General features: G+C 41.1%; 2 protein-coding genes across 2 annotated transcripts; both read left to right on the plus strand.

Annotated features, from left to right (window-relative positions):
• Positions 1-2,547: 2,547 nt before the first annotated feature.
• Positions 2,548-5,079, plus strand: LOC133666412 (uncharacterized). The gene is made up of 2 exons (XM_062077034.1): positions 2,548-2,803; positions 3,987-5,079. Exons 1-2 carry the CDS (start codon positions 2,563-2,565, stop codon positions 4,367-4,369), a joined length of 624 nt encoding a protein of 207 aa, XP_061933018.1. The 5' UTR covers positions 2,548-2,562; the 3' UTR covers positions 4,370-5,079.
• Positions 4,042-11,708, plus strand: LOC107993179 (vesicular acetylcholine transporter). Its single transcript, XM_017049464.3, has 2 exons — positions 4,042-4,181; positions 5,183-11,708. Exon 2 carries the CDS (start codon positions 5,351-5,353, stop codon positions 7,100-7,102), a length of 1,752 nt encoding a protein of 583 aa, XP_016904953.1. The 5' UTR covers positions 4,042-4,181; positions 5,183-5,350; the 3' UTR covers positions 7,103-11,708.
• Positions 11,709-12,164: the final 456 nt, after the last annotated feature.

A 12,164-nucleotide genomic window follows, 5' to 3' on the forward strand; every position in this document is an offset into this window, starting at 1 on the left:
TGAATTTTTTTTTGGCGAGTAAACGAACGAGTACAATGATATGAAAAATTGTTTAATTTTTTCGTTTAAAATTATTAAAATTTATCACACTGAAGAGATATATATATATATATTTTTTTTTCTTTCCTTTGAGGAAATTTCAACGATGTCTCTTCAGAGAGATCAACTCCGAGAGGTCTCCTGTTACTGGAAACTTCAACGAGCAGAGTGTAACAGGACGAATTTCCAAGAGAAGAGAATCCATTTCTCCGATGCGAAAATATATTCCTATTTAATGTACAGGATAGAACGTGTTCCATTTTTAATATCGTTTCAAGTGAAATTCTCGAAATTCGTTCAACTTGATTCAAATTTGTCGTTGAAGGAACTGAAAAAATTCCTTGTTTAATTGAGATAATAAATTATTGTGGATCTGATAAGCGTTTGACAGTTGCGAGTTAATTGAATTTGTAAATTGAATTCGATGGGAATTAAAAATTTTTAATTTGCATAGAAATTGGAATTATTTTCATCCTTTTCTTAAAATCTTCTTTTTCTCCATATTTTTTTATATTTTAAAATATGTAAAAAATATTTGGAAAAGTGAATTTCATCTTGCATTTTTATCTTCACTGCTGCGTATCACAATATATGAATACGTTGATTCAATTATTTTTTTTTTAAAAAAAGAGAATGCACTCTTCTGTCTTTTTTATATAAAATTCACTCTTGAAAATACGTGATATCTGGACGGTTAGTATTTTTGTATTAAACCATCCAGAGAGAAAGTTTGTGTATTTTTAACACAAACTTTGTTAATGCTGGTACATTAGTTTTAATTGGCACAGCGAAGGTTCTTTTCTTATTTCTAATTATCTCTTAAAATTAACAATTGTCGAGTTTCGAAATCTAAGATTCATTGAGAAAGGAGAGAGAGGAAAGAAACGAAACACGATTAAATTGATAAAAGAAATCCCTTAAATCGAACACACACGAATAAAAATAATCATACAATGAACAAATATCAGATACTAAAAAAGAATTAACAAAAATTTTCCCAAAGTTCTCCAATTTCTCCTTTCTTCCTTCCTTTATATCCTTGTCCTGCTTTCATTCTCTTCGTTTATATACATATTTACATCACATACAATTCCACAGAAAATTCGAAAATTGCAATATCTCGTTTTGCAAAAAATTTTCTTTTCCAAAAATAGTATAAAAACCGGGAGGGATATTTAATTAATTTAATTTAATCAAGCGTTGGAAGGAAGATTTCGTTCCAGTGAAAGAATTTCCGGATTAACCAATTTTCCAGTGTAAGTACGTTTAGCAATTCATCGACACTGGTATTTTAATTTGCAGGTAATCAGATACGATTCGACCACGGGAAGAGGATTCGTGACCAACTTTCGCGAGAAGCTTTACCAGTTTCCTGGCTCGTGCATTTTGAGCCTCATGTTCCGTTAAACAGCCTTAGAGCGAGAAGCGTGAGAGTCCACCGGTTGGTGAGAATACGGGGAGAAGGGGATCGATAGTATTGTGAAATATCTGTGCATTCATCGAGATACAAAAATAAAAAAAATTTGTTGACGATAATGAGGGTGTAAATTATTTATTAATAGGAAGAAACGATTTATACGTGCAGGAATATAAGTACTTTATTTACAAGAGAGATATTCTTGGAGACAGTTTTTATGAAATTTCTGTTTTCATTCTCCTCGTTTCAGCATCTTCAAATGTGAGATGAAACGATCGTTCTTGAAGTAAGCATTTCATTCAAAATTTATAAAAAAATTAGAAGAATGCAAATGATCAATTATAGTTTAGAAATGGGAAAAACAATTGCGTTAAACGACGAATAACGATCGTATTTTTTCAATAGCTTGATCTATGTCATTACATAATAAGCAATATATATTCTACTCGATAAAAAGTACTTGTATATTCAACAATATCCATTAAAAAATTCCAACGATGAGAGAACAACGGAAGAAACGAAATTGAAATAGAAACACGAAACCCAATCAAATAGAAAATAACAGGTACAGCCGCAGATGGGGACAATTTACAGTTTAATTTGTTTCAATACACGTGTGAAGGGAACGAGATCGAAGACAGAAAACAATATCAGAGATATCTCCGTAGGATTAAACGGAGCCAATTTACAATAGGCTCGTTCCAGCACAAACTTCGATAAAATCTTAATTATACAACTTAATCTCAATCAATTAGTTGAACAATTTCACAACAATTAAAAATTTCCTCTTACCTCTCGATACCAACTGCGACAACACCTTTCATAGAACACCTTACTTACCTGAAACCACTCGAAATAATCGCCACTGAAATCGAGGAAGGCGCGCACAAGGGGTCTCGCGTGTTCGCCACGCTTTCACCCCTTTTTCCTCCTCCAGCCAGCAGCCCACGTTTGCACAGGTGAGGCTCATATCGACCTGCCTCGCTAGAAATACCGCGCAGCATCGACCGGCGTCGTTATACCTGGTGAGCGCTTCCCCTCCTCCCCTCCCCTCCTCCTCCTCCCCCTCTGAGGAGAAGGTGGCGAGCGAGGGGGTTGCGGATGCGATGGTGGAGGGTTTGGGGGTTGACGCACGGCCGCGGCCAATCCCAGGATCCTGGAAACGGCGGCTGCGCCCTGCCACACTGCCTCCTCCAACCCCCTCGGCGACCGAGGGGGTTGATTGGGACGGGAAGAGGGTAACGCGAGAGCCGGTGGCGGGGAGAACTTTGAGGGCAGACGTTTCAAAGCTACCCCAACGGAGAGACACGCCGAGACGCCCCTGCCATCGGGAGCCCTTCGGTCTCAGTAAGTAAGAGTCTGACCTCTGACTTCTTCTTCCTCTTTTTTCATACCACGGCCAATCCTATCCTTCGTCACGCTCGTTCATTCGTAGCAATGTCGATGCTTTCGCGTCGATGATCGTCCTTCACGTCACCGGTCAGGTTTCGTTTCGTATGCTGAAAGGGGAGGAGGGAGGGAGGGGAGGGAAACACAGGTACGCGTAGGATAAGTATTCGTGCTCTTTTTCGATCCCTGGATTGTTGGAGTATTGAATTTTTATTTCGAAGTGATGATGAACTGCAGTGCGTTTGGAGAGATATTATGTAATTTGCTTTACGTATGTATCGTGTAAGGTGTTATGTATGGTTCGAAATATAGAATTCTAGGGGGGAGGAAAAAAAGGAATAAATTCGAAATCGTTGGAAAATTGATCGGCTGTTTTGTTCGAACGTTAAACGGATGGTGGACGGTGAATAATAATATAAGGTCACCGAATGATACTGTTGAAAATAATGATATTGCTACAATGGCAAATGATGGGAAATTACCTTGGGAAGTCGGGCACATGTGTAACGTGCATTCTTCTTGGGACGTGAGGTATATGTATAGAGGATAGGGACTGTTATAGATAGATGTTTAAACTCTAAATATAGATTGGTCAGGGAGTTGGACGAGTATATAAGATAATAGATAGGTTAGGAAAAATTGTGTCGGTTTCGTAGAAGAGATGGACAAAATTATCGGCTGCACGCTATAGGTGGAACACGCTAAAGACCGACAACTTTTTGATTACTTCCCTGGAAATTACTATCTTTTCCTTTTTCCCCCTTTCCTTTCTTCTCTTCTTTCCCGGTATTATCACCAGTCGTACGTGTTTGCCATCCCAATTTCGCGACGAGATTCTGCTTTTGATCGTCAAAATCATTTTCTCTTTGCTGAAATTTATCGAAAGAAAACTTTCATCCGTTTCGATCCTTTTTAAATACTATTCCTTGTTCCTCGAGTGTTGTCAAAACGAAGAACAAAAGGAATACGTGTCCTAGAACTTACATTCGACCGAAATTCTTCTTTTCACGACGCCTCGAAAAACACTTGGCTGTTTCGATTGTTGCAATTAATTCGCGCAATTCCATTACTCCTCGCAAGTTCATGCGTCACAATTCCACGTTAATATGATCTCGTTATCCACGAACGAAATTTGTTTCAGGCTCGGTTAGAAATTCGGCTGAAAAGGTGGAGGGCCCGGGGACGCAAGAAGCTAAGGAGTCGGTGAACGGCTCGAGGGCCGAGGTCGGACCGGACGTCGCCTCCAAACTGAGCAGTTTGTTCGCCGGACTTCCTAGTTTGGCGGGTCCCCAACGCCTCGCCAGTTCCCTCAGGCAGAAATTCGCCAATAACTCCGGTAAGTTTACGAATTTTCCCCTTCCTCGTGCACGTCCATGGAGGCCCTCGTTGACGATCGTTGACGAAGTTAACGGCGTCCCCGCGCGGCGACCAGTCATCGTAATTAATAAACGAGGGTGCGGACACGCATCGAACGATGTTCGGAGGGATGTCAGTTTACCGAATGAATCGTTTCAACGGAAATAATTAATCCGTTCTGTTCTCGACGGTGTTTCCAAAAGTGTCACGCCTGACTAATTTGCATCTCGTTTATTTCAAACACGATATATATATGATACACAGTTTGGAACACTTCGTTTTCTCTCTTATCAGTTATTCTATAATAATACATTTTTATGACTTTTCGCACTTGGTTTTATTTTCGAACAAAATATATATATACGTAAGATTCGTTTTGCCAGCGTTGTTTCACGTGTTTTTGTTTCCTTGACCAGCAAGGTTCGTTAAATAATTACCACCCCATTTATAGAATAGAGCCATACCATCCACCAACTCGACCTTCACCCTCGTTTCGCCGCCGAGACCCCCGTGTTTTTATCTCTCCGTAACACGATAGCAGGCATATAGGCAGCCTGGGTACAGATCGTGCTGGCTTGTCGAGGGGGAGCCTCCACCCGGTGTCATGTTCGCTTCTATACCCGCCACAAGCGAAGGAAATCGAGTGCGCGTCGATGAAAAGCTGCGGAGCGACGAACGAAATCATCGAAAGATAGGATGAAGATGACGGACTCTCGTCCACGATGAAAAGTCGGGTTGGGTTTTGGGAATTGAACGAGAATCGGTGAGAAACCGATCAGGCCGGGTCAGGGCTCCCCTTTCCTTCTCCGATTTCTCGGGAAAAAGAAAATTCTCGCTATTGGCCCACGTGAAACGTTCGAATCGAATCAGAATAAAAAGAATGCCGGGGAAGAGAGGAAGAGAAAGTATAGCGACACAAAAAACATATCCCCGCGATGATTTCGATCGAGTTAACCGTGCCAATTCGGTGATCTGTTGTAGGTTACCCCCGGCCCGGCCTGATGCGCGCCGCCCCAATCGCGACGATTCCTTCGTCACGATCACTCCCAAGGTCGCATCAAGTGATCGCGTGATTTAGTCCCTCCCGCTAGACGCTGGAGGACGTCCCTGCTCAGTTAAAAGGAGTGATACATAGATCGGCCGGCCACCATGACGACCATACCGATACTCAACATTGAGCTGAGCGAGCTCAAGGAGATAGTGTGGGCCAAGTTGCAGGAGCCGAAGGCTCAGCGAAAGCTGGTACTGATTATCGTTTCGATAGCGTTGCTGCTCGACAACATGCTTTACATGGTGATAGTGCCTATCATACCCGATTACCTGAAATACGTGGGCGCGTTCGGCGACGTCGAGGAGGAGGTGAACACGACGGGGGCGCCGTCCCACCACGGCCAAGATTCAGCCACGGGAGTGTTGTTCGCCTCGAAGGCCATAGTACAGCTGATGGTGAACCCGTTCTCGGGCGCGTTGATAGACAGGATCGGTTACGACATACCCATGATGATAGGCCTGTGCATCATGTTCCTGTCCACCGCGGTTTTCGCCTGCGGCCGAAGCTACGGGGTCCTCTTCTTCGCGAGAAGCCTGCAGGGAGTCGGCTCAGCGTTCGCCGACACCAGCGGCCTGGCGATGATCGCAGACCGTTACACGGAGGAGGCGGAACGATCGAAGGCCCTGGGGATCGCCCTGGCGTTCATCAGTTTCGGCTGCCTGGTGGCGCCACCGTTCGGCGGCGCCCTCTACCAATTCGCGGGCAAAGAGGTCCCCTTCCTGATCCTCGCCTTCATCAGCCTGGCCGACGGCGTGATGCTGCTCCTGGTGATGAAGCCGGTCAAGGAGCAAGTGAAGCAGAGGCAAGGGGAGATGCGCCAGACGATACCGATCTGGCGGCTGCTCATGGACCCGTACATAGCCGTGTGCGCGGGCGCTCTGATGATGTCGAACGTCGCGTTGGCCTTCCTCGAGCCTACCATCTCCCTGTGGATGGAGGATAACATAACCCGGGACAATTGGAAAATGGGGATGATCTGGTTACCGGCCTTCTTCCCCCACGTGTTCGGGGTGATGATCACCGTGAAGATGGCCAAGCAGTATCCCCAGCAGCAGTGGCTGATGGCCGCATCGGGCCTAGCTTTGGAGGGCATGTGCTGCTTCATAATACCGTTCTGCAGCAGCTACGGCGCCCTCATGATCCCGTTGTGCGGCATCTGTTTCGGGATAGCGTTGATCGACACGGCTCTGCTCCCCACTCTCGGCTACCTGGTCGACGTGAGATACGTCTCGGTCTACGGGAGCATATACGCCATAGCCGACATCTCGTACAGCGTGGCGTACGCCGTGGGGCCTATCATAGCCGGTGGCGTCGTCGAGGCGATCGGTTTCACGGCTCTCAACATCGGCATAGCCTTCTCCAACCTCCTCTACGCCCCCGTGCTCATGTACTTGAGGCACATCTACGACTTCAAGCCGTTCCAGGACGAGGCCGACGTCCTGATGCAAAACCCGCCCGACAAGGAGTACCAGACGTACGTGTTGCAGGAGCAGAGGCCCCTCTCGGGCGAGGTGGGCAACCATTTGAGCCAGACGCGTATGGAGACGAACGTCGACCAAGCTTACGATCAGAATTACCAAGCCGGCCAGAATTACGATCAGAGCGGCTACGGGCAGAACATCAACGCGGCGGGATATACTCAGCCCTCCACAGGCTACGAGCAACCGCCTATGTACGAGCAACAACCGGCCAATTACATGGGCCAACAGCCCGTGGCGTACTCCCAGCAGAGACCGTACTCCCAGCAAGAGGCTGGAGGTCAAGTAGACGTGAATCCATTCAGGAGGCCCGGCAATGTCGATCAGAAGCCCTCTGGCGATAGCAATCCGTTCAGGCAAGGGATGTATTAACGCGATTCGTGATTGGATTCGTCATCGGATTATGCACGCCATCGAATATCGCGAAATAGTCTTCGAGATAGGCTTCCACTTGTCAAGAATATTATTATCCCTCGCATTAGGTATCGACGATTCTCTCTCTGTCTATCTATCTATCTCTATCTCGAGAATTTTACGAAAGAAACGAGTTGTTCCCTTTCTGTGATTTTCATCCTCGGTCGTCCTCCTGTTATCGACTATTTCCAGAACGGTTACTTCGATATTCAACAACGAAGTGACCGTTCTTGGTGATTGGTATCGTTAAAGATTAAAAATACCGGTTGATTAATCCTTTTGAATGAATTATCTCGTATCTTTCTTTCCAATTATTACGATCGATGAATCATGCGAAAATTGTTAAAAATTAATATCTCTTTTATTTATTTATTTACTTTCTTTCTGAAGAGAGACGAATGCGATAAAACGCAATTAGAGAATTTCTCAAACACTTTCGAAAAGAATCAGATCAAATGGATAGCTGTCGGAGAAATATCGAGGATATTATAAATCGTCATCTGTGATTGGAAAACGTAAAGTATTGACGCATATAGGAGCGTGACATTTCGATGAGACGAAACGAAAGAGAAACAATAGGATATACGTCATCGATAAATGTCAAGGATCGAATTTAAGAAGAATAAGAATAAGAAGAAGAAGAAGAAGAAAAAGGACACACAATCGCAACGGAGGCTTCTCCTCAGCAAGGGCCCTCGTATTTGCGCGTTTGCCACCAAGATCGGCAAAGTCGTTTAGTTTTTATTCGTTTTTTCGTTCGTGTTTCAATTGCTGAAAACGGAAGCAAGCATATCACTAATTAAGGCGACAAATTAGCAGGCTTTCACGTAGGTAATTGTATAGATGACATGTGTATATAAGGGGGGAGCCTCTCCCCTTAATGCGTGATGTATGTTGATACTGTTGAGAATTAATTAATATCCCATAATCGTCACATCTCCGTGTTATCACGTTCGACGTTTTCGAATTTCAATTCTTTATTACGAATTGTTTGTCACTCCGAGTCGACGATAGTTTTTGATACCGTCGATCTCAGGGAAAGGGGCAAGGAATTTTCTTTTTTCCATTGATTTGAATCGTTGTAAAGGGTCAGAAATTTTATACAGTTTGATATTTATAATTTTTAATACGGAATATCGAACACGTATTTAGGATGCTTAGTTAGTTAGCTCGGTTTAGAATTTTTTTCATCTCGATCTTTGTCCTCATTGATAAATGACAAAGTGATTCGTTCCGTTCGAATCTCGTTCGTTCGATTCGACTTGATCGTGCAATATTTAGCTGATTATTACGTAGCCCTAACATTCCTATTATCTATTATGTACATACATATATGCATATTTAACTATTTAAATACCATGCGTCAGAGATTCGCACGTAAAGCTTCACGAGTCCTTCGAAATTGTTCTCTCGAGGCGTGCAAAGTTATACCTCCCGTTAAACCTGTTGATATATCGATTATACGGTCAATCAATCGACCTATTTACCAATATTATATTTACATTTATTTCTTCGATCCAAGTTTAATATTCGCGCGATATTTTTGATTTCCTTTTTCGAACAATCGTCTCGCGTAAGATCGTAAATTAAAAGAAGAAAAAAGAAGAAACTTAAGAGGCTCGTTAAATTTTACGCTCGTGTCCAAATCGCATTTTCGTACCTACTCGTCAATACTCAGAGATGCCGCGAGCGTTAAACGTCGTCGGCGCGCGATTCGATAAAAATCGGACGATTTCCGGAACGGTATACGTGGCGAACGATCAGCTTTCGAAATTGGTTCAAAGCCAGTTCGATGCGCAGCAATTAGTGCATTTTCAGCTTGGAATAATTAGATGCAAAGAGAAAAGAGGATTGGATTCGTTCGCCGCATCCTTCGAAATCGTTCGAGATGAGTGCTTTGAGTTCACAGTGCCTGAACTTTCGAGTTTTTACCCCTCCTTCCTTCCCTTCTCCTTCCCCTCGTTCTCGTGAAAATTCGTAAAAAATTCGTCCCCAACCTCGACGAATGGTGTATACACTCGAGTGAAAGCAGCGTGGTAGGAATTAGGAAATTATTGTATTTCTAGGGTGTAGGGTGTATCTTTTCCCCCGTTCTTTAGACGAAAATTTTGTCTCGAGATACTTGTAGATAATTGTACACGTATATAAATGTACAGAGGATCTCGTGACGAGCGGGGGATGCTTTTACATTAGTTGTAAAAGTTACGTTTCGTTACGAGCGCTTTTGAAATTGAGATGATTTTTCGAAGGGAAGAGCACAGGATCCTTAACTTTTCAACTTTTTCTTCCGTTCACTTTTCAATTATTGCCCGCCCGTCACGACACGTCTTGTATATACACCGATAGCTGGATTGACAATTTCGTTTCTATGAGCTGGCCTCCATTTAATAAACGATCTTTAGCATTAAAACTACAACGTGGACGAAACGAGACGGTGATTCCCGCAAATTCGTGATATGGTTTCACACGCGAGATGGTTTTATTAAAGTTGCATCGGGAAAAAAAGAAAAAAGAAAAAAAAAAATTAAAACTTTTTCCTTTATAACAATATTTTCAATTATCGATCGATTATTCTAGAATTTTCTACCGATGAGTGTGTGTACATACGTTAAACGTTGCAACTGTTTAGATATATATTAAAAGTGTAACGGGCAGAGATTGTTGTAGCAGAAGTATCGGAATATATCACGATAAACATTGTCAAGCCTCTTATGGATAAAGATACCTTACGTTCCAATTAATTGTACGCGTGATTTTTTGACGCGAATTTATTTTAAACGTCACCTTAGTAGTATTTTCGCATAGTACAACGAATATTTTTCCTATTTTTCGTAAATGATGTAGGTAGAATAGGGTGTACGTAGAACGTAGAAATTCTAATACTTCTCTACACTGGTTCTCTGCATATATATATATATATATATATATACAAATATATATATATATAAAATATATTCTTTATGTATAATTTAATATCGTACTGTATCATAACGACGTGTATAATATTATATATCGTGTTGCAATGTAATATGCGTATAATATTATACAGGTGATATCTAATATATTTATATTATGCAATCGTTCTATACATATACATATATGTATATGTATACATAGAAAAAAATTTTATTCAATTTCGATAATACGAAGTGTTCGCTATTCCTGCTTGTCATCGAGAAATATTTTTTCAATATCTCGAAAAGAAGATTCAATATTCAATTGTTAAATTGCAATAAGCGTTTAAAATATAAACTCACATTGGAAAATTTGGTGCATAAGTACGGCATAAAGAAGTTGTTGAATTCTTCAATTCAAGTTCGAGAATTCGTTCTACAATGTTGTATCACTGTATTCTACACATACACGTAAATAATACACGCATATACATATATGTATATATATATATATATATATATATTTACGTACATTATAAACTTGCGCGGACTCGTTTCTCTCTTTCCTTTTTCTTTATTGTAAATACGTTACGCGCGCTGAACGTGATATAAAAAGAGAAAAGGAAAAAAAAAAAAGAAGAAATTATTACATATAGCGATCTTTCCCTTTTTCCATACGAGGGACCCGCGTAACAATAACATTAAATTACGCATCATCTCGCCTATGTGTATTATAATGTGCGTGCGATGGACAGCACGAAGGCGAGTGATCTAAATGAAATAAATAAACGAAAGGAGGAAAAATATATATATATATAGAGAAAAAGCTCTCGTGAAGAAGCGTTTCAGGTTTTGTTCCACCACTAAAAAAAAAAAGGAAGAAAGAAAGGAAATTAAGAGTCGCGTTGGATTGATGCAAAATTAATGGGAGTTTAATCATTATTCATCAAATATTTTTGCTCTTAATTATACAGGCTATTGATTGACATTATTCTTCCCTGATAAATGAAAGAGTAATAAGAAGAAAACTTCTATTATCCCTGCGTCAATCTGGTACAATGCGTTGTACAAATTGCGCGATATATTCGCATGATGCGAAGAAGGACAACGCGGTTCAGGCTTATTAAGAATGCACGAAGGGAGAAGAAGGATGTCGCAATTGAAGGATCACACCAAATTACGCCCGCACTTCCTGCGTGCATATAATACATAAATCGCGCACGTGCACACATTAACGAGTACAAGTATCCAAGTATATAAAATAAAACACGAGGTATAAATAAGAACGAGAGGCGAAAGTTGGTGAACGCGCACTAAGGGAAAAGGAATACGCACACACGGACGAACACGTATGTATGTATGTATGTATATTTCGAGGAATCGAGCTGGTTGCGTTTAGGTTTACTTGAAAAACCTATGATACCTGTAACGTTGTTGAACCGGTTATTAAAGATGTCATTGTTACCGAACAATATCACGAGTTGTGCTCTTTGACACGTCAATGACCATTCTCGATTAATTAATTTAACGTAGCGACCGTTTCATCACGAATGATTTCCTTGATTGCGTTTGAAACGTTGTCCATGTAAACGTTGCGGTTAATATTCGCAGCGAGAGCAGTTGTTGATTGATTGAATAAAAAAAAAAAAAAAAAGAATTAATTAGAAGAATTCCGTTTCCAATTTCTTCGTTAATGCTTCTTGATATTACGTCGTAGGAGGATTAAGTACTATTTGGAATCGATTTCTGAAAGGTAGAGGTTTAAACGAGTTATAAACGAGTTGAGTTTGATGAAGCGAGATAGAAGATTGCTCCGTCTTTAAACTGAAATTTTTTTATGAAAAATGTATAAGGTTCGATTAATTTTTGCTCTTATCCCTGTACTCGATGAATTTCGAAGAATTTCGTGGATATATTTAAAATATAATGAAATTTGACAATATTAAAAAATTCGATATTTTATGAATATATATATATATATATCACTTCAGCAAAATTTAGTACGCGAGGGTTGTGCATTAATATTTATCGATATCGATAATTTTAGATTTGATATTTAGCTTCAGAGAAGAACGATTGTCGCGAAACGTATGAATAAATTATAAGAAAATCCTCGTTTAATTCTC

Source organism: Apis cerana, linkage group LG7 (genome assembly GCF_029169275.1).
Source record: "Apis cerana isolate GH-2021 linkage group LG7, AcerK_1.0, whole genome shotgun sequence".
In the NCBI taxonomy this organism is placed as follows: domain Eukaryota; kingdom Metazoa; phylum Arthropoda; class Insecta; order Hymenoptera; family Apidae; genus Apis; species Apis cerana.

What these genes read in the sequence shown, in the direction of transcription:
- LOC107993179 (XM_017049464.3), top strand. Translation starts at nt 5,351, where the DNA reads ATGACGACCATACCGATACTCAACATTGAGCTGAGCGAGCTCAAGGAG.
- LOC133666412 (XM_062077034.1), top strand. Translation starts at nt 2,563, where the DNA reads ATGGTGGAGGGTTTGGGGGTTGACGCACGGCCGCGGCCAATCCCAGGA. An exon ending in TCGGGAGCCCTTCGGTCTCA is followed by an intron (nt 2,804 to 3,986) that starts GTAAGTAAGAGT and finishes AATTTGTTTCAG; the next exon opens with GCTCGGTTAGAAATTCGGCT.